Source organism: Gopherus evgoodei, chromosome 1 (genome assembly GCF_007399415.2).
Source record: "Gopherus evgoodei ecotype Sinaloan lineage chromosome 1, rGopEvg1_v1.p, whole genome shotgun sequence".
Lineage (NCBI taxonomy): Eukaryota > Metazoa > Chordata > Testudines > Testudinidae > Gopherus > Gopherus evgoodei.
The window spans coordinates 159,221,978-159,242,764 of record NC_044322.1 but is presented as its reverse complement, the minus strand read 5'-3'; the positions used below and the strand labels follow the sequence as shown (position 1 = coordinate 159,242,764).

At 47.1% G+C, this 20,787-nt stretch overlaps 1 protein-coding gene across 6 annotated transcripts in view; it reads right to left on the bottom strand.

The window, feature by feature from the left end:
* The window catches only part of LOC115658255 (cystathionine beta-synthase-like), a 65,580-nt gene that overhangs the window by 5,796 nt on the left and 38,997 nt on the right, over nucleotides 1–20,787 (bottom strand). For 3 of the 6 annotated variants that reach the window (XM_030576833.1, XM_030576848.1, XM_030576840.1), the window contains exons 9-16: nucleotides 20,672–20,763; nucleotides 19,642–19,767; nucleotides 18,913–18,997; nucleotides 18,584–18,689; nucleotides 17,731–17,808; nucleotides 10,013–10,147; nucleotides 4,895–5,003; nucleotides 3,917–3,946 (exon numbers count right to left, since the gene is read on the bottom strand). In XM_030576833.1, coding sequence (XP_030432693.1) covers nucleotides 3,917–3,946; nucleotides 4,895–5,003; nucleotides 10,013–10,147; nucleotides 17,731–17,808; nucleotides 18,584–18,689; nucleotides 18,913–18,997; nucleotides 19,642–19,767; nucleotides 20,672–20,763 — 761 coding nt within the window. Of the gene's footprint in view, nucleotides 1–3,916; nucleotides 4,015–4,894; nucleotides 5,004–10,012; nucleotides 10,148–17,730; nucleotides 17,809–18,583; nucleotides 18,690–18,912; nucleotides 18,998–19,641; nucleotides 19,768–20,671; nucleotides 20,764–20,787 lie in introns of those variants that run through there. The other 3 variants (XM_030576859.1, XM_030576875.1, XM_030576867.1) reach the window with 3 other exon arrangements.

The following is a 20,787-nucleotide window of genomic DNA, read 5'->3' as shown; positions in this document are numbered from 1 at the left end:
TCTCATTTGCTGGGTATTTAAAAGAAAGTACAAAATTGCATTCCATGCACAATCATGTTTTGGTATCATCTATGTGCTCCCATCAATTTGAAGACAAATCTGGCATATTAGCTGGGTGATTTTCCACCTGAAAAGTAATACGGGGTATCAGCTGTACCTTTTATAAGGACACTTCTGTGAAGTTACACCACAGATGAAGGACAGAGGCTGTACTCTATACAAGGCAAGTTCAAGGACCTCAGTGCTGGACTGGGATATAAATCCTCTCCTGTAAGTAATATGGCCAGAACTGGAAAATGGAGCTTGGGCTCCTATACTGTGAACTAGAGGAGACTTACACCATGTTTGTTTGTTTTTTTAAAAGGGGTGTTTGTGTGTGTGGGAGAAACAGGACAGACTGACTGTACAAAGTCTTTATTTACTGTACTGTACTGTGTGTGTGTGTGTGTGTGTGTGTGTGTGTGTGTGTGTGTGTGTGTGTGTGTGTGTGTGTGTGTGTGTGTGTGTGTGTGTGAGAGAGAGAGAGAGAGAGAGAGAATTGACAACAGCCCAGTTCCTCAAAGATATTTAGGCTTCTAAATTCGCACTGAAAATCAATAGCAGTTAGTCTGGATCCTCAAAGATATTTGGGCACCTATCATTTACATTTAAAAAAATGGGGAGACCAATAAACCCCACCCAAGCTATTATGGGAGAGGATAACTGAATTAAGACCTGGAAAAGGTTGGTCAGATCTTTGAGTCTCTTCTTCTGCAACCAGTGTGGGACTTTTGGATGTGGATCAAGAGCAGGATATGACTCTAAGGGATTATCTACATGGAAAGTTACTGTGCCACAAGCCAGGACTTGACTCAGTAAGGCTCCAGGCAGACTGTGTGTCTTCCATCTTCATGCAGGTTCGAGTTTTCCTTTCTTTATGACAGATATTTTATCTGCAGCACACTGACTTTAAACATTGCAGTTTAACACAAGTCTCAAGTCTAACTGCAATCATTTTAAGCTAAATCTATATAAATCACCTACTTTTCTTAGTCCCTGGCTTTGCACATAGATTGGCAAACACTAATGTGTGTCACAAATACATATACATGCAATGACTGTTAAAGTAAAGGTAAGTTAGGACAAGCCACGACTAGAGTGTACGATTTGCAACTACAATGCAAGCTTCAATTTAAAGTATTTGTTATTCATAATGGAAATCCTGGGAAACTTTCAGAATTTGATTTTGTTTATTCCCCACCATAACCTTTTAAAATATACCTTCAAGACTCCCTAAGACTGGAAGGGTTAGATATGATGGCATGCATTTTGCATATAAGGCCCAATTCAGTACAGAGGCAAAACTCCTTCTGATGTCAATGAAACTACCATAGGATCAGGCTCAAAAGTTTTCTTACCAACTGGCAGAAACTCTATCCTCTGGCTAACAGAGGCAAGATGCAGCTGATGTGTTCACTGGTAAATGGAATGTTGAGACATGTTTCATATCATCTGATTAGCTAACATACGGGGAAGGGTACTGTTTTCTAAACATGAGCTGCAGAGGTGGTTGAAAAAATGGCCCATCAGAACATTTTCATCAGAAAATGCCAATTTGACAAGGTAGGTGAGGTAATATATTTTATTGGACCAAATTCTGTTGGTGAGAGAGACAAGCTTTCAAGCTTACACCAAAACTCTTCTTCAGGTCTGGGAAACATGCAAAGACTGTCACAGCTAAATAGAAGGTGGGACAGGGAGAACATGTCAATTTTGACAAAGTTTCATTTGGAAAAAAAATCTAAGCAAAACATTTTGATTTCTTTATTTCTCAATGACTTTGTTTTGACATATTGCAAAATGTCAGTGATAAGGTGATAAAAAATTAAATTAAAGATATAAAAATTTTAAAGTTAAAATCCAAAACAAAATGTTCGAATTGACCTCTAACTAAATCTTTTCAAAATATTTGTTCTGTGGGAATTTTTAACACTTCGGTTTCACTTTGAATTGGAATGAAAACAAAGTTAGAAATTGTGGAATTCCCTGTCAAATGGAAATTCCAGTTCCCAATCAGATCTAATGAAGTGTCTATACAAACAGAAAATGCATCTCCCACTAAAAATTCTATTTCTCCCCTTCTCAGTTGACATAGCAACAACTATCTCAATGTGGGAAATTTCTCACGGATTAATGACCTGTCGGTATTAGTGACACAAGGCAATGCATAAGGATGCCAACTAATGCCTCAGGCCAGTTATTATTCCCCAGGATACAGCTCCTGAGCCATGATAATTACAGACACATTGTTACTTCATATCAGTTAGGAAAGTTTTATTTATGGAAAAGATTAGCTTACAGCAAAATAAGAGCTTGTTCCAGTAAAGATTCTCAGGTTAAAACAAATTGTGTATGTTGAATATGAGCCACACAAATCAAATAAGGTGGAGCAGCCAGATTTGTGCAAGCAGAAATGAGCCTGAGAACATACAAACCCTTAGGCACCCAGAATTATTGGTGCAAAAAGCTTGGGTGCAAGAATAGAGGCTGATTTTCAAAATAAAATAAAAAGGAAATTTGAGGTATAGTATCTCTTTTCTATTTCCCGTTCATATTAATTTTAATACTCTGGGGTACTAGCACCTTGAAGTTTTCCAAACACTTTATAGACATTCAGGAATTTAAGATGGACACCATTCCTCTGAGGAAGGATCATTATTCACGGATGGGGAAACTAATGCTCAGGAGAGGCTAAGCAACTTGCCCAAGGTCATGCAGGAAGCTGGTTACTGCTCTGGTCTCTTTTCTCCATCATACTCCCTCCGCTGGCACCTTCACTCATGTGGAGTGGTATATCCACCTCCTATAACATTTTTACTGCTCCTGCTAACATCTGATCCTGATATTTCCCCATAGTCTACTTCTACTCCAAAAAAGAGTTTTAAAAAACTACAGAAAAACTAGCAACACACAGCCAATCACAATGACTGCTTTGACTGTCAATTCTCACTTTCTCCACTGTGTCTGTTTTGGTCTGTTTAGTTTGGTAACTCCTCAAGGCAGCTGTTTTTTCCTATACACCTGCATAATGCCCAGCATACTTTGGGACCTGCTGTTAATCCCAACACCACCACTCAGATTCCATGACTCTCAGTCTCGTGCCTTTCTCACAAGGATGGCCCATCCTCTCTATTTGGTAATCTGCAGTACCTGTTTTTGAATAGGTTATTTTATGACTGTAATGTTTCATGGTTTCAAGAGGGTAAATGCATATCTCATTATTTTAAATCAAAAGAGTAATTCTTCTTCAAATGTACGGTGACCAGTTGGTAAGAAAATTATTGTGACTGCCATACTTGAGAAGGGTTTCTTTATTTCACTAGGATCACTTTACCTTCCAGTCATACCAACCATATCCATTTTATTTGAAGCGTGCCTTAACAAAGATCTGTTCCTTCAAACAATACTTGACATCATCTTTGGGACAATGAGGACTCTTAAATGTTTCCCAATTTCACTGGCACAGATTCCAAATTAGTTTGAAAATAAAAAAGCAAACATCTAGGATTTTTTTGTTTTTCTTTTATATACTTAGATTGCCAGCACCTTGGGGCAGAAACTATTTTTGTTCTGTGTCTATAGAGCACCTAGCACAATGGGGTTCTGGTTCCCAACTTGGGCTCCTAGGTACTACAGTAAGACAAAATAATAATAGCAGCAATTCAGATTTTTTTAAAAAACAGAACTGTATTTTTGCCAGCACATTAGCAGTGGCAGATACTAGGGGACGGAGCTGGGGAAAAGAGGGATGCTCAGAGTATTTCAGGAGAAAACGGGAGGAGAGGCACAAAGAACTGACTATTACAGATACAGGCACAAGCAACAAAGGGACCAGCAAAGTGAGGGACAACAGGAACTAAACAGTTTTGTTACACACCAGAGTTTCACCTGATGCTTGATTTGACGTCTAGGGAGAAAAAAATATTTTTCTTTAATTTTGTCTATAAAGCGCTAGCGGCTCCTCCTTTTCCCAAGCTATAAAACAAGCAGCCAGTAGATTATACATGAGAATATAATAATTAGATACAGCTGAATACAGTTCCCTCCCTAGAATTTTAAATATTAATAATTAAAATCCATTATGGACTTAATTTACTACTAAATGTAATATTGAATCTAAAGCCTGAAGAAAGCTATATCACAATCCTTCCACACGAAGGAGGGCCTTTCACCAAAACATAATAGCCTACTATTTATTTTGAGTGCTATAAACTTCCTAGTTAATGATAACATCACCTAGCTCTTGTAGTGCTTATCATCAGTAGATCTCCAAATGCTTTACACAGAAGCTCAGTACCATTATACCCATTTACTATATAATAAATATGGCACGGCTGACTGCTAGGTAGACTTGCCTGGCATAATGCTTCATGCACTTTGATGGCAGTCAGAACTAATCAGTCACCAGCTTGTGACAATTCCAGTCTTTGTTGCAAAGCGAGCACTTGCTGGTTTCAACTGCCACTGGAATTTACACAAAAGAGCTGTTGGAAGTTCAATTATTTCATCCCACGGAGGCTCACACCACTCAGTTTTACATTCAGGTGTGTGCGGGGGGGACATGAAAAGAAACCCCAATGACAAGAAAAAAAGTCCCTATCAAACCCACAAACGTTCAATGGTCTGATGCAGCACCATAAACAAACTCAAGTCTGGGAGCCTGTCAACGACCCCAGGCTGAGTTTAGAGACTGAAATGAGATCCAAGCCCAGGTCTGCATGCATAGTGGCACACTCTCAAAGAGAAGTTTGTGTATGGCCTCACTTCAAACCTTACTCCAGCCTATGCCACTGTAATGCTCGGACACCTACAATAATAATTGAAAAGTAAAGAAGTAAACAGAGAGCAGGTTTACCTGTCTGAATTGCTTGTAGATTACTTTGCTGACATGATCTGATGGCTGAACTTTCCCAGCAAGTAATGATGAAAGCATGTTCCCAAGGGTAACCATTCCCAGAATCACACTGGAAAGAGGAGGTATGGTCAAACAATGTCAGACACTCCGGGTTTTCTAGAGACAAGTGAACTGCACTCTCAGCAGGTTTTCCTCAGAGGGATGCCCAAAAGTCAGTTTAATGGTGTAGATCACCATTTTCAGAGGTGGTGATCTCAGATTCTGAGGGTATGTCTATACAGCAAAGAAAAACCAACAGCTCTGAGGCTCAGAGCCTGGATCAATCGACTCAGGCTTGCGGGGCTAGGAACAGCAGCGCAGATGTTCCTGCTGGGGCTACAGCCTGGGTTCCGAAACCCCTATCCCCCTCACTGGGGGGAGGTGGACAGTGCACCTCTCCCTCATCTCTGCACTGTCACTGCAGACAGAGCCACCAAGCGTGTGTCTACGCAGTGAGTGGCAGCCCGCTCCGAGTCCAGGTCGACAGACTCAGGCTTATGCTTCTGCAGTAAAAAATAGCTGTGTAGATGCTGCAGCTTGAGCTCTGTGGTTTAGGGAAGAGGGTGGGCTTCAGAGCCTAAGCTCCAGCGTCTACACAGCTATTTGTAGCGTGGTAACACAAGACCAAGCCTGTCGACCTGGGCTGGGAAGCTCTCTGCTGTGGAGATAACTAGCTTGGGGGGTAACTGCTCTGCAAGGAGACTCAAAACTTGGGTGATCAGACATGGTAGTTTTCTGGGAAAGCCTTGGGTTTGGATGGGAATGTCCTGGCTGGATCACATTTAAAATGAGAGTTTTCCCTAGTTTTGCTATAATTAGCCATTTTACTGACCTCCCTTCTACCTGGCTGTGCTCAACTCCCAGAGCCAAAATGAACTTAACTATGGAGTGTGCTGGCACATGCTAAATTCAGAGGGATTTCAAATGACAAGGCTGATGGACACTGTGGCAAGGACTCAGAGCTCCTACCTAGTAATAGTAGGATAGCCGTGTTAGTCTGGATCTGTAAAAGCAGCAAAGAATCCTGTGGCACCTTATAGACTAACAGACGTTTTGGAGCATGAGCATCTGAGGAAGTGGGTATTCACCCACGAAAGCTCATGCTCCAAAACGTCTGTTAGTCTATAAGGTGCCACAGGATTCTTTGCTGCTACCTAGTAATAGAAGATTTTGATGAACTAGTGGTTTTCCCTGTCTATCCAATCACTCAGTTGTCTGACCACGACTGCGTGTGGTTTAAATGAACTTGCAGATCTAAATAGTCTCTGCTGGCCTCCATAGGAAACCTGATACAAGGCTAAGGTCACTAGCCCACTAAAGATCAGTATTCAGCTTTCTGCCATTCGGCACGCTCACCAATGGAGGCTGAAGGAAAGAAGATGCTGGACATGGCTACAAGGTTTGAGATTTAAAACATATCTTTAGGCCCAGGTTAGTGACCACTTTCCAGCTTCCATTGCAGCGAAATGCCACGAAGAATCTGGGGAGAACACCCAACCCTGCAGAGGTGATGGTTCACCCTCAGTTTTATTAAATGAGAAGTTTCACTTTGATCTATTCCTTACCAGGAGTTCACAAAGATCCCCCAGACAAAAATGGGGGACTTCTTCATTGTAGACAGACATTTCAAATAGAAGGTCCTGGTAGCTAGAGACCTACTAAACCAAGAGCGGAGTAGTCCTGACAGGACAGCATTTTAAATCTGAAAGCTGTGTGGTATGTAATATGACATTTCTGAACTCTTGCTGACCCTGCAGGAGATCCTGGAGAATGAAGTGACAGAAGGCACACTTCTCATTTACTGTGTGTAAACAATAGATGCATCATGGAGATGAATGCCTGGCTGCGAAGATGGTGTCGCCAGGAGGGCTTTGGCTTCCTCGACCATGGGATGCTATTTGAGGAAGGACTGCTAGGCAGAGATAGCATTCTCCTTTCGAGGAGGGGAAAGACCCTATTTGCACACAGACTGGCTAACCTAGTGAGGAGGGCTTTAAACTAGGTTCGACAGGGACAGGTCAGCAAAGCCCACAGGTAAGTGGGGAACATGAAGACCTGGGAGAAGGGTCGGAAACAAGAGGAAACGTGGGCTATAATGGCAGAGAGAAAGGAGGGTCAGGGCAAAACTGGGAGGCAAGATCAAACCAGTATCTTAGATGCTTATATACAAATGCGAGAAGTATGGGTAATAAGCAGGAAGAACTGGAAATGCTAATAAATAAATACAACTATGACATTGTTGGCATCACTGAAACTTGGTGGGATAATACACATGACTGGAATGTTGGTGTGGATGGGTATAGTTTGCTCAGGAAGGATAGACAGGGGAAAAATGGAGGTGGTGTTGCCTTATATATTAAAAATGTACACACTTGGACTGAGGTGGAGATGGACACAGGAGACGGAAGTGATGAGATTCTCTGGGTTAGGATAAAAGGGGTAAAAAACAAGGGTGATGTCGTGCTAGGCGTCTACTACAGGTCACCTAATCAGGTAGAAGAGGTGGATGAGGCTTTTTTTAAACAATCAACAAAATCATCCAAAGCCCAAGATTTGGTGGTGATGGGAGACTTCAACTATCCAGATATATGTTGGGAAAATAACACCGCGGGGCACAGACTATTCAATAAGTTCCTGGACTGCATTGCAGGCAACTTTTTATTTCAGAAGGTTGAGAAAGCTACTAGGGGGAAGCTGTTCTAGACTTGATTTTAACTAATAGGGAGGAACTCGTTGAGAATTTGAAAGTAGAAGGAAGCTTGGGTGAAAGTGATCATGAAATCACAGAGTTTGCAATTCTAAGGAAGGGTAGAATGGAGTACAGCAGAATAGAGACAATGGATTTCAGGAAGGCGGATTTTGGTAAGCTTAGAGAGCTGATAGGTAAGGTCTCATGGGAATCAAGACTGAGGGGAAAAACAGCTGAGGAAAGTTGGCAGTTTTTCAAAGGGACACTATTAAGGGCCCAAAAGCAAGCTATTCCAATGGGTAGGAAAGATAGAAAATGTGGCAAAAGACCATCTTGGCTTAACCATGAGATCTTGCATGACCTACAGAATAAAAAGGAGTCATATAAAAAATGGAAACTATGTCAGATTACAAAGGATGAATATAGGCAAATAACACAGGAATGCAGCGGCAAGATTAGAAAGGCAAAGGCACAAAATGAGCTCAAACTAGCTATGGGAATAAAGGGAAACAAGAAGACTTTTTATCAATACATTAGAAGCAAGAGGAAGACCCAGGACAGGGTAGGCCCACTGCTCAGTGAAGAGGGAGAAACAGTAACAGGAAACTTGGAAATGGCAAAGATGTTTAACGACTTCTTTGTTTCGGTCTTCACTGAGAAGTCTGAAGGAATGTCTAACATAGTGAATGCTTATGGGAAGGGGGTAGGTTTAAAAGATAAAATAAAAAAAGAGCAAGTTAAAATCACTTAGAAAAAAGTTAGATGCCTGCAAGTCACCAGGGCCTGATGAAATGCATCCTAGAATACTCAAGGAGTTAATAGAGGAGGTATCTGAGCCTCTAGCTATTATCTTTGGGAAATCATGGGAGACGGGGAAGATTCCAGAAGACTGGAAGGGGGCAAATATAGTGCCCATCTATAAAAAGGGAAATAAAAAAACAACCCAGGAAACTACAGACCAGTTAGTTTAACTTCTGTGCCAGGGAAGATAATGGAGCAAGTAATTAAAGAAGTCATCTACAAACACTTGGAAGGTGGTAAGGTGACAGGGAATAGCCAGCATGGCTTTGTAAAGAACAAATGGCGTCAAACCAATCTGACAGCTTTCTTTGATAGGATAACGAGCTTTGTGGATAAGGGAGAAGCGGTGGATGTGGTATACCTAGACTTCAGTAAGGCATTTGATACGGTCTCACATGATATCCTTATCGATAAACTAGGCAAATACCATTTAGATGGGGCTACTATAAGGTGGGTGCATAACTGGCTGGATAACCGTACTCGGAGAGTAGTTATTAATGGCCCCCAATCCTGCTGGAAAGGTATAACAAGTGGGGTTCCGCAGGGGTCTGTTTTGGGACCAGCTCTGTTCAATATCTTCATCAAAGACTTAGATGTTGGCATAGAAAGTACGCTTATTAAGTTTGCAGACGATACCAAACTGGGAGGGATTGCAACTGCTTTGGAGGACAGGGTCAAAATTCAAAATGATCTGGACAAATTGGAGAAATGGTCTGAGGTAAACTGGATGAAGTTCAATAAAGACAAATGCAAAGTGCTCCACTTAGGAAGGAACAATCAGTTTCACACATACAGAATGGGAAGAGACTGTCTAGGAAGTAGTATGGCAGAAAGAGGTCTAGAGGTCATAGCGGACCACAAGCTAAATATGAGTCAATAGTGTGATACTGTTGCAAAAAAAAGCAAACGTGATTCTGGGATGCATTAACAGGTGTGTTGTAAACAAGACAAGAGAAGTCATTCTTCAGCTCTACTCTGCGGTGGTTAGGCCTCAACTGGAGTATTGTGTCAAGTTCTGGGCACCGCATTTCAAGAAAGATGTGGAGAAATTGGAGAGGGTCCAGAGAAGAGCAACAAGAATGATTAAAGGTCTTGAGAACATGACCTATGAAGGAAGGCTTAAAGAATTGAGTTTATTTAGTTTGGAAAACAGAAGACTGAGAGGGGACATGATAGCAGTTTTCAGGTATCTAAAAGGGTGTCATCAGGAGGAGGGAGAAAACTTATTCACCTTAGCCTCTGATGATAGAACAAGAAGCAATGGGCTTAAACTGCAGCAAGGGAGATTTAGGTTGGACATTAGGAAAAAGTTCCTAACTGTCAGGGTAGTTAAACACTGGAATAAATTGCCTAGGGAGGTTGTGGAATCTCCATCTCTGGAGATATTTAAGAGTAGGTTAGATAAATGTCTATCAGGGATGGTCTAGACAGTATTTGGTACTGCCATGAGGGCAGGGGACTGGACTCTATGACCTCTCGAGGTCCCTTCCAGTCCTAGAATCTATGAGTCTATAAGAAATAGAAACTTGACTTATAGGTTTGTTTTGGAAGGGGAGGGAAGGGAGGAAGATATTGATATCTGAACATACCCACATTCATCAACCACTGGTGCCTGGTCAAATCCCTTCTCTCGGAGGATTTCAATGGTCTTTTCACAGGTGACACCTGGAAGCACTGTCAGGGGAGCAGAGAGACTTAATTCCTGAACTTTGAGGTGCCACCACCTGTAGACAAAACACATAGGTTTTACAACAACTCATCTGATCATTCTGAAATACCCTAAAATACCTTGCAGAATTTCCCCTCACAACCAGCAGAAAGGCTCACTTGGGTCTTCAGAACTCAAGAAGCGAAATAATTACAACTGTGTCCCTTTTCCATTTTATTTGATTCCTATCTTTGAATGGCAGATGGCCAGCAGAAATTACCGATACCTCCAGTTGGTCATTTACAAAAAAGGGAAAAGAACATTTTAATGGACTTGAAGCCATTTAGTGAGACACTTAGATAGTCTGTGGAGTCATGTGCTCCTATCAGCATTACCCTCAGCTTCCATTGCATCCAACTGCCTGGTACAACCACAGTTTGCATCTTGGCTCAAAACTAAATATCCATTATTTGTCATGCGTCATGTCAAGAGGCCCCAGCCAAGGTCAGAGCCCTACTGTACACGGCACTGTACATACACAGAATAAGAGACAGTCAGTCCCTGCCCCAAACTGCTGACCATCTAAACAATTGTAAAAAACTAAGCTCTTTGGAGCAGAGTGTCTCTCTTATTCTGTTAGCACAGCATGTAGTACAGCAGAGTCCAAATCCTACCTGGAGCTTCTGGGCAGGGCTGGCTTTAGGCCAATTCCCCCGATTCCCCAGAATCGGGCCCTGCGCCTTAGGCACCTTTTTACATTTTTTTTTTTTTTAACTCACCTGGTCCACTCCAGGTCTTTGATGGCATTTCAGCAGCGGGGGGTCCTTCGGTGCCATGGAAGACCCAGAGCGGACCCCCCATCGCCAAAGAGCCACTGAAGCCCCAGGTATTCCAATTGGGCCCCACAGTTCATAAAGCCGGCCCTGCTTCAGAGCATTACCACAATATCAATAAAGACATTAGAAGGTATTTTTCCAATTTGCTCACTCTGGGTCTGATCGGTGTTCTTTGTACAGACTGTTAGCAAACTTTTCTCCTCCTGTTTGTGTGTGGGTCTTCCAGCAGCAACAGGAGAGACAGGCAGGGATTTGTTTAAAGATGGAAAGAGGGACTGTAAAACCATGAAGACTAGCAAGGGCCTGAGGGCAGTTAAGTACCCCCAAACTTCTTTTAACTGTTTTGATACTGACTAGATGTCAAGTTGACAAAAGACGGTTACTCACCTTTGTAACTGTTGTTCTTTGAGATGTGTTGCTCATATCCATTCCAGTTAGGTGTACGCGCCGCGCGTGCACATTCGTCGGAAAACTTTTACCCTAGCAACTCAGTGGGCCGGCAGGTCGCCCCCTAGAGTGGCGCCACCATGGCGCTCCATATATACTCCTGCCGGCCCACCCGCTCCTCAGTTCCTTCTTGCCGGCTACTCCGACAGTGGGGAAGGAGGGCGGGTGTGGAATGGATATGAGCAACACATCTCGAAGAACAACAGTTACAAAGGTGAGTAACCGTCTTTTCTTCTTCGAGTGATTGCTCATATCCATTCCAGTTAGGTGAATCCCAAGCCTTACAAAGGCGGTGGGGTCGGAGTGAAATGTGGCAGAATAAAACTGCTGAGCCAGAGGCTACAGCCTCTCTTGACTGCTGAACCAGGGCATACTGCGAAGCAAAGGTATGGACCGAGGACCAATGGAGCTTCGCGACAGATCTCGTGGGTAGAAACACGAGCCAGCAAGGCGGCAGATGAAGCCTGAGCCCTGGTAGAATGCACGTTGATGTGGCTTGGGGAAATATGAGCCAAATCATAACAAGTGGGGATGTCCGCCATCACCCCAGATGAGATCCTCTGAGAGGAGAACAAGCAAGCCCTCCCTTTGGCCCGCTACCGGGATAGAGCTGGGGCACCTTAGGAAATGGTTCTGTCAGCACAATATAATGCGAGCACTCCACAGATGTCCAAGGAGTGCAACGGTTGTGCCCATTGCGTTGAACTGTAGGTAACATGAAAAGCCAAAACCACCTTAGGGAGGAAAGCCGGGTGCGGTCATAACTGCACCTTGTCATTGTGAAACCTAGTGTACGGCGGAACCCCCGTAAGAGCTCTGATCTCAGAGACCCGTCTGGCCAAGACTAGGTTAAGGTCCCAGGTCGGGGCTGGGCGGCGCACCCGAGGGTGCAAGCGCTCCAAGCCCTTGAGGGACCTCGAACCCATAGAGCGTGAGAACACTGAACGTCCATCTCAGCCTGCTGGAAGGTAGAGATGGCTGCCGAGTGTATCCTCAGCGCTGATACCGCCAGGTCCTGCCGCTGAAGGCCAGAGGCAGGCCAAACAGAGGGGATCGAGACCTCAGCAGGAGCAAGATCGAGCGTATTGCAGCTGTAAAAGAAACGCTTCCACCTGGCCCGGTACGTCGACCAGGTGGAAGGCTGCCTGTCACCCCGACTCAGGTACACAGCAGCCACCGTGAGGCGAAGAGGCTGCAGGTCCGAGTGACGAAGCCTGTCGTTGCCCTGAGTGATGAGGTCTGGGCTGACAGGCCGAGTAACGTGGTATGTCAGCGCTGCCTGGACCATTCTGGAGTGATCATGATGATGCACGCTCTGCCCCTGCGGAGTTTGAGCAGGACCTAATGAACCAGTGGGAACAGTGGGAAGGCATAATGCAGTTGGCCTTTCCACGGCATCAGGAATGCGTCCAAGATCGATTCCGAGGAGAGATCTTGGAAGGAGCAGAACACCTGGCATTTCCTGCTCTCGCGGTGAGCGAACAGGTCTGTGTGAGGAAACATCTCCACTTCCGGAAAGCGGGACGCCTCACATGGGGCAGAGTGATCACTCGTAAGGCAGGAAAGACCTGCTGAGGCAAAGAGTTAGGACGTTCCAAACGCCTGGGAGAAAGGACGTCGCCAGCTCCATCGAGTGGGCCATGCCAAAGACCCGGAAATGGATGGCCTCCTGACAAAAAAGGGGGGGGGGGACTATGTCCCCCCTGAATACTTATGAAGCACCTGGTCGTTGTGTTGGCTGTAAACACCGAGATACAACGGCCTCGCAGCTGCCGCTGGAACCCCTGGCATGCCAAGCGGACTACTCTCAATTTTTGGGGCATTGAGGAGGAATGCCAGCTCCCTAGAAGACCAAAGGCCTTAAGCTCAGAGGTGACTATGAACACTCGAGCAGAGAGATGAGGCGTCCGCCGTCAGGGGCAGTGAGCCGGACTTGGAGAGGACGGAGGCGGAGCTTGGCGTGTTTGGTTACAAACTTGCGGGCAACCATGGACCCAGGAGACTGAGACAAGAACGAGCTGAGGTCGTTGGGAAAGCCTTCAGACCTCAGATGATTGTTGCCATCGCCTAAAATCTCAGTTGCGATAAGCAGGCTCCAGCTAGGTAGGAGACCAGGATAGCCCCTAGGGAGCCCAACCTCTGCGTGGGGACCAGAGTGGATTGCTCTATAATAAACAGCAGGCCTTGACCTGTGAATAAGACCGTGGCGATGCCCACGCGCTGAGTGGTTTGTGTCTCAGAGTCTCCGTGGATAAGCGAATCGTCCAGATACGGAAAAACGCATATCCGACATCAGCGACGGTAGGCGGCGACTATGGCCGTAAACCGGGAGTATTGACAGTCGGCTATAGAGCGGAGGCATCTCCCGTGCGGAGGGAAGATGGCATTGCGAAAGTACGCGTGCTTCATATCCAGGGCGGCACAGTAGCCCCCAGGAGGCAAGGATGGAATAATGATTCCCAGGGATACCACGCAGAACTCCAACCTTATCCTAACCCGGTTGAGTCCGTGCAGGACCAAGAAGGTCTGAGACCTGTGTTCGAGTGGGGGACTAGGGCATAACGGGGGTACAACCCCTTACCCCTTTCGTCCGCTGAAGTGGGACAGGGCTGGAGCAAATTCAAGGTGGTACCTATGCTCCATCGTGCGCAGGACCCAGCGATCTGAAAGTAACTGGGGCCATGCCAGGAGAAAGCGGGATCGGGATCCCGTCCTGCGACTGGTACACCGCCCTCAGGTGAACCTTGGAAGGTCCGTCTTTGGTCCCAGTGGTAATTGCGAGGGACCTTGACTTTGGCTCTTTAGGGGTCCTGACGTTCGTCTGCGACCACCTTGGCCCTGCCGTTTGCCAGAGTTCTGCCTCTGGCTAGGCACAGAGTATGGCGGCTGGGGCCAGAAAGGCCTGCGTTTTGTCGCTGGCGTATACATGCTGAGACGCATTAGGACCCTATTGCCCACCAGACTTCGCAGTCTGGGGCTGTCTCTGCCGCGAAGATGCCTTTACCAACAAAGGGTAAATCCTGAATGGCATACCGCAGCTCCGGCCGGAGGTTTAAAACCTGAAGCCATGAAATGCACCTCACGGCGACACTCAAGGCCAGAGTGCCGGCCGCAGAGTCTGCTGCGTCCAACGAGGCCTGGAGGGACGCTCTGGGAACCTTCTTTCCCCCCGTCCTGCAAGACGGCAGCGAACTCCAGGTGGAAGTTTTGAGGGAGAAACTCCTTCACTCAGGTGCTATAATTATCGCAGCTAAGCAAGGCTTGTTGCTTTGCTACCCCGAGCTGCAGGGCCCCTGCAGAGTACACCTGGCGGCCAAGCCTGTTCATTCGCCAAGCCTCTTTCTGCTTCGGGGCTGGCGCCCGTTGGCCATCATATCAGGATCGTGGTCCTGAGCATAAAATCTGCGCATATGGGATGACACGGATGCGTGTCCGGACGGCCATGGAGGTACTAAAAGAAGGCACAGGCAGAGTCTCTGACTCACTCGGACCTTGCCCAACTCGGCACCGGGGACCGGCATCGGGAGGCGTATCGGTACCTGGAACGAGATCCAGACCCGCAACCAGAAACGGTGTCGGGAGGTCGACCGAGATCTCGAGGCTCGGAGAAGGGCTACAGGAGTCAAGGTACCTGCCCCGGTGCCAGAGGTCGGAACGGTGCCGATAGCGGGTCGGCGAACGGGATACCGACCGGTGCAGCGAGTGTGACCAGTACCGAGGAAAACAGCACCGGGACTGCCAGTGGTGTCCGGCGTGCCGACAGGACTTGGAGTGTCTGCGGGACCGTGATCATGAATGGTGCCGCTCTGCTGTGCTGACAGGGGACAGTCCCCTGAAGAGACTGTATTACCCGTACCGGCGGTGCCCGGGACAGGCAGCACTGACTCTGTCATGGCACTGAGAGCCCTCGCCGTTGGTAACATCTCCGGCGTGAAGGGAACAGCAGGCTCAACCACAGTGCGTACTGGGGAGCTGTCAGGCACCGGATTCGACGGCCCTCGTGGGACCGGGATCCACGGTACCGAGGTCATCAGAGCTTCGGTAGGTGTCGGTGCCGGGCGAACCGAGTTAGATAAGCTGTCTGGCTGCGGTGCAGTCAGCACTGAAGCAGCGGGAGTAATACGCTCAACCACGGCGCGTGCCGGGGAGCCGTCGGGCACCGGATTCGATAGCCCTTGTGGGACTGGAATCGACGGTGCCGATGTTGTCGGTGCCTCAGAGGCGTCGGTGCCGGGCAATCCGACTTAGACTAGCCCTCTGGCTGCGGTGCCGTTGGCATGGAAGCAGCCGGAGCAGGAGCTCAACCACGGCGCGTGCCGGGGAGCCGTCAGGCACCGGATTCTACGGCCCTTGCGGGACCGGGATCGACGGTGCCGACGTCATCGGTGCCGCAGCAGGTGTCGGTGCCGGGCGATCCGACGTAGACGAGCTCTCTGGCTGCGGTGCCGTTGGCACGGAAGCAGCAGGAGCAGTAGCTCAACCACGGCGCGTGCCGGGGAGCCGTCAGGCACCGGATTCTACGGCCCTTGTGGGACCGGGATCGACGGTGCCGACGTCATCGGTGCCGCAGCAGGTGCCGGTGCCGGGCGATCCGACTTAGGCGAGCCCTCTGGCTGCGGTGCCGCTGGCACGGAAGCAGCAGGAGCAATACGCTCAACCACGGCGCGTGCCGGGGAGCCGTCAGGCACCGGATTCTACGGCCCTTGTGGGACCGGGATCGACGGTGACGACGTCATCGGTGCCGTAGCAGGTGTCGGCGCCGGGCGATCCGACTTAGACGAGCTCTCTGGCTGCGGTGCCGCTGGCACGGAAGCAGCAGGAGCAGTAGCTCAACCACGGCGCGCGCCGGGGAGCCGTCAGGCACCGGATTCTACGGCCCTCGTGGGACCGGGATCGACGGTGCCGACGTCGTCGGTGCCGGGCGAGCCATCTTAGACGAGCTCTCTAGCTGTGGTGCAGTTGGCACAGAAGCAGCAGGAGCAGTAAGCTCTACCACGGCGCGAGCTGGGGAGCTGCCAGGCACCGGATTCCGTGGTCCTGGGGGACTGGAATCGACGGAGCCGAAGTCATCGGTGCCTCTGCAGGCGTCGGTGCCGGGTAACGCAACTTAGGCGAGCTCTCTGGCTGCGATGCAGGTGGCACGGAAGCAGCGGGAGCAGGGGGCTCAACCACGGCGCGTGCCGGGGAGCCGCCAGGCACCAGCAGGAATCGTAGGCTCTCTCGACCTCGGAAGAAGGGAGCGGTGCCGAGTCGACATCGGTGCCGGCGACGGTCGGTGCCGAAAGGCCTTGGTAGTAACGGCGGGGTCCGGTGCCGAGGAGGCGCTTCTGCCCGCCGCTTGAACATCGCTCGGCGCCCAAGGTGGAGGGGTAAGTGAAAGTCCCGCACCTTTTTGTTCTCGGCTTAAAAGCCTTGCAAATGGGGCACTTATCTGTCAAGTGTGATTCCCTGAGGCACTTCAAACAGGAGTCATGTAGATCTCTCTTCGGCCGCGGCTTCTGGCAGGCCGGGCCCCTTTTAAAACCCGGTGAGCCATGCATGGCTCCGGCACTGGGCTCATGGAAGGGGCTACTTCCTGAACCCCGCTAACTAAACTAACCATGTTAGCAAGGAAAACACGTATAACCATACAAATATATATATAAAAGGGTTATAACTGCATAATTATATACGAGAAAACGAGTAGCTAGGGAAGTGGAGGTCAGCTAAGCCGCGCTCCACTGTTCCAACGACCGACACGGGCGGTAAGAAGGAACTGAGGAGCGGGTGGGCCGGCAGGAGTATATATGGAGCGCCATGGTGGCGCCACTCTAGGGGGCGACCTGCCGGCCCACTGAGTTGCTAGGGTAAAAGTTTTCCGACGAATGTGCACGCGCGGCGCGTACACCTAACTGGAATGGATATGAGCAATCACTCGAAGAAGAATGTCCATTACACCGTACTTGACAAAGGATTATTATTTATGTTACTGCAGTGCCTAGGAGTGCTAGTCATGGACCAGGGCCCCATTGTGCTAGGCGCTGCACGAATAAAGAACAAGACAGTTCCCTGTGCCCAAAAAGCATATATGCATGTCACCGTGCCTAATTAATAGTAGATGACACCATAAACATCAATGAGACATTAAATCACCACGAATAACTGGGCTGGGGGGAGAGTTTAAAGAGTTTTCATTCACTTAAGAATTGCAGGTGTCACCGAGGCTAAAGTATCAAACCTTTCTCAAAGTGAATAACTCGAAAGATTTCTACTGAATTAAGTAGGCTTCACCATCTCACCAAATGTACAGAGGATCAGTTCAAACAGACAAGGAAACATTGCAAGCCCACCCCATTGCAAGAGGCTCACAAAACTCAAATGACCATGACTGCCTTACCAAGGTTTGTTAATCATGTCATCTTCTTCTTTCATGAACCCTTTCTGGGTCATCCATTTGTCATTCAAAAACTTCGACCTGGAAACCATCAAGAAAGCAAAGAGGTCATGAGCTCCCCCGCAGGTTACACTTGTGTTGGTAGTACATACAATGGCATATAGTTACATCCCCTATTGTATCCCCAGCATAGATAGCGGTATAATTACAAACACATAATAGCACGCAGTCAGCCAGTCTTTATGGCAAAGAGATATGTGGGTAGAATATTTGTAAAAAGAAGAAAGGAAATGCCACAACCATATAATGAGACCGTTTGTAATGGAGAAGTGCTGGAAGGTATTAAATTAAATACATTTACAGCTTTGTGTTCCCAAGCTGCAAAATGGGGAACTCAACAGTGTCGCAGAGTAAAGCTATATTTTAAGTGTGGGGTCAGGTGAATTTAGTCACAGGACTTAGAGCAAGTGTAACACTGTATCACTCCCTCCCCGCCCCATAAGCTGTTACTACAATAGTATTCTCTTCAATTCATAGCATAAGGCAGACAGTAGGGGACAACCATTCCTTGAGAAGTCCCAGAAGAGATCTCAATTAAAATGGTTAAAGAAACTCAGGACTCGAACTTTTCCAAAGTGACCAGTGACTTCCGGATGCCCAAACCTGAGATACCTTAAAGAGGCCTTATTTTTGCTGAGTTCCCACCTTCTGTAAACCAGGCTCCTGCCGGAGGCCTCAAGCTGGGAACCAAAAACCACTAGACGCTGGGAAAAGCTTGGCTAAACTCTGTATGAATGCCTCACACTCCGTGAAAGCAGCAGGAATGAAGCAGAAAGACAACAGGGCAATTTCTTACATGTAGTTCCTGACAGAGTCGGGCAAGATGACAACACAGCGCTGACCTTCTGTCAAATCCTTGGCAGCCTTCACAGCAATGGACATTGCACTGCCAGAGCTTCCACCTGCCAACACCCAGATCACACAGTCAAGACCACTGCACGTGGAAGCCACTTGTAAAACAGGAGGATAAGATCAGAGAAAGATGGGTCAAGCTCAGGGCTGGAGAAGAGAACTCTGGAGCTCTAATCCCAAAGCTGACAAAGTTTCCCTTTGACAGGTTAAGTGACTTACATAATACTGCATCTAATTCACAGGAAACTTTGGAGGATTAGTACCAACTCTTACCGCACAATAATCCTTCCTCTCTGATTAACATGCGTGCCAAAGCAAAAGACTCCTCATCATTGCTCTTGAACCACTTGTCCACCACCTAAAAGAGTGCAGGGGAAAGGAGACAAAAGACATAGCTGATCGTATCCCCTTTTCAGGAAATGCTGTTCAGATGTTTCAAATTATAGACTTACAATTGCGTTCACATCCCGCAACTGCTTTTTTTTGGTCTAATTAACACTACTGTGGTATTAGTGGTGTTCCCTATACTAGTAGCCTTTTGGCTAAGAGAGGTGAAAACATTATCTAGTACTCTGCCTTTTAAATAAGGTGACTGTGGGAAAAGCTAGAAGATCTGGTCATTCTCTTCCCTTCCCAGCTGACTCACCAGGAAAGTGAGTCCTACCTCGCACCTGATGTCACTGGACTAGAGACCAAGTTGTGGGCTGGGTTTTTTTTGGCTTTATTTAAAGGGATTGTTCTGGGGAAAAGCTATCTGCCCAGCATGTTTTCACACAGTATTATGAAAGAGCAAGAGAAATGTGTCCAGCTCAGACGTTCACCTGAAGCTGCTTTACCTGCGGGGATACAGTGGGAAGAGGATTTCATTGTGCTTCCTAACCCCTCTAATCTCAAAGAAACACTCTGTGTGCCTCACAGTAGCTGCCATGCTATTTCCAATTTCTCCCCCCCCCCCCCCGAGAGCAGAAGGCAAGGAGTGGTTAATTGAGGAGCTTGACTTACTGATCTGTCCAGCACTGTAGGGACAAAATCATATCCAATCCCCTCCACCTCATATGTCGTCTTGTCAGTCTTATTCAGTTCTTCAGGTTCAGCAAGAATGGAGCCCTGGGGATCGACACCAATAATCTGGAGAAAGGGATTTCAGATTTGGCTACTGTTACACTGTTTTTTCAAACATAGCCATTAAATCAAAGTGTTATGTTAGGACTATTACCTCACAAAACTGTCATGCCGGCCATACAGATACAGGCTGTAGTCATTGAAATGTCTTTTTTTCCACCCTGTCCTTTGGCAAGTTCCCTTCTGCAAACTGCCTTGTTGCTCCTACCCCTCAGCAACTCATCCTACTTGGTCAAGGTGTGAGACATTGCAGGGGAAAGGCACAGCTCATTCTACGCAGATTTTATTTCACTAAATGGAAGGTGTTTGCCCTGATCCCACTTAGAAGTCAGATCTCTACCATTTTGTACCAGGAGCAAGCAGAAAGTCTCCTCAGTGTAACAAGGCACTATTGCTAAAAGCTAGTGTCTTGTTTCCATTGGAAAACAGAAAGCAGCCACTGAGAATCATAAGGTAACAGAGACAGGAACAATATGTGCCTATTGAGGGACACACAAATTTGCATGTCTTGGGGCAAGTTTCATTCGGCCAGAAATTCAGTGATCCCAGAGAATTACCCCTTGTAACAGTGAAGGGAAAGTGCAAACCTCTTTTGGATACAAACAGGTGTACAGAATATACAGATTAGGGAGAAGAACATTTTTCAATATGGGCCATATGGAATTTGTGGTTTAATTTTCAGGATCAAACCCCGACTTGTGTCACAAGTGAAAAGAGAATGAGGTGGCTTCCTATGTTTTTTTGTAAACAGCTCAAAACTGTCACCCAGCTCAGAACAAGCAGATGTGTCACAGGTAAGGATTAAAGTGCCTCAACAAAGATGAGAAAAATGGGACTTATTCCCACAAGGAACTTTGCAAGTCACTTACAGCTAGAAATAGTTACTAAGATGCTTTAGTTTGCCACTTACTTTGCAATCTGGGCATTTCTCTTTCAGCTTTCTTGCAATGCCAGTAATGGTGCCTCCTGTACCAGCTCCAGCCACCAGCATGTCTATTTTTCCTATTTTAAGTGAAAGGAATCAAA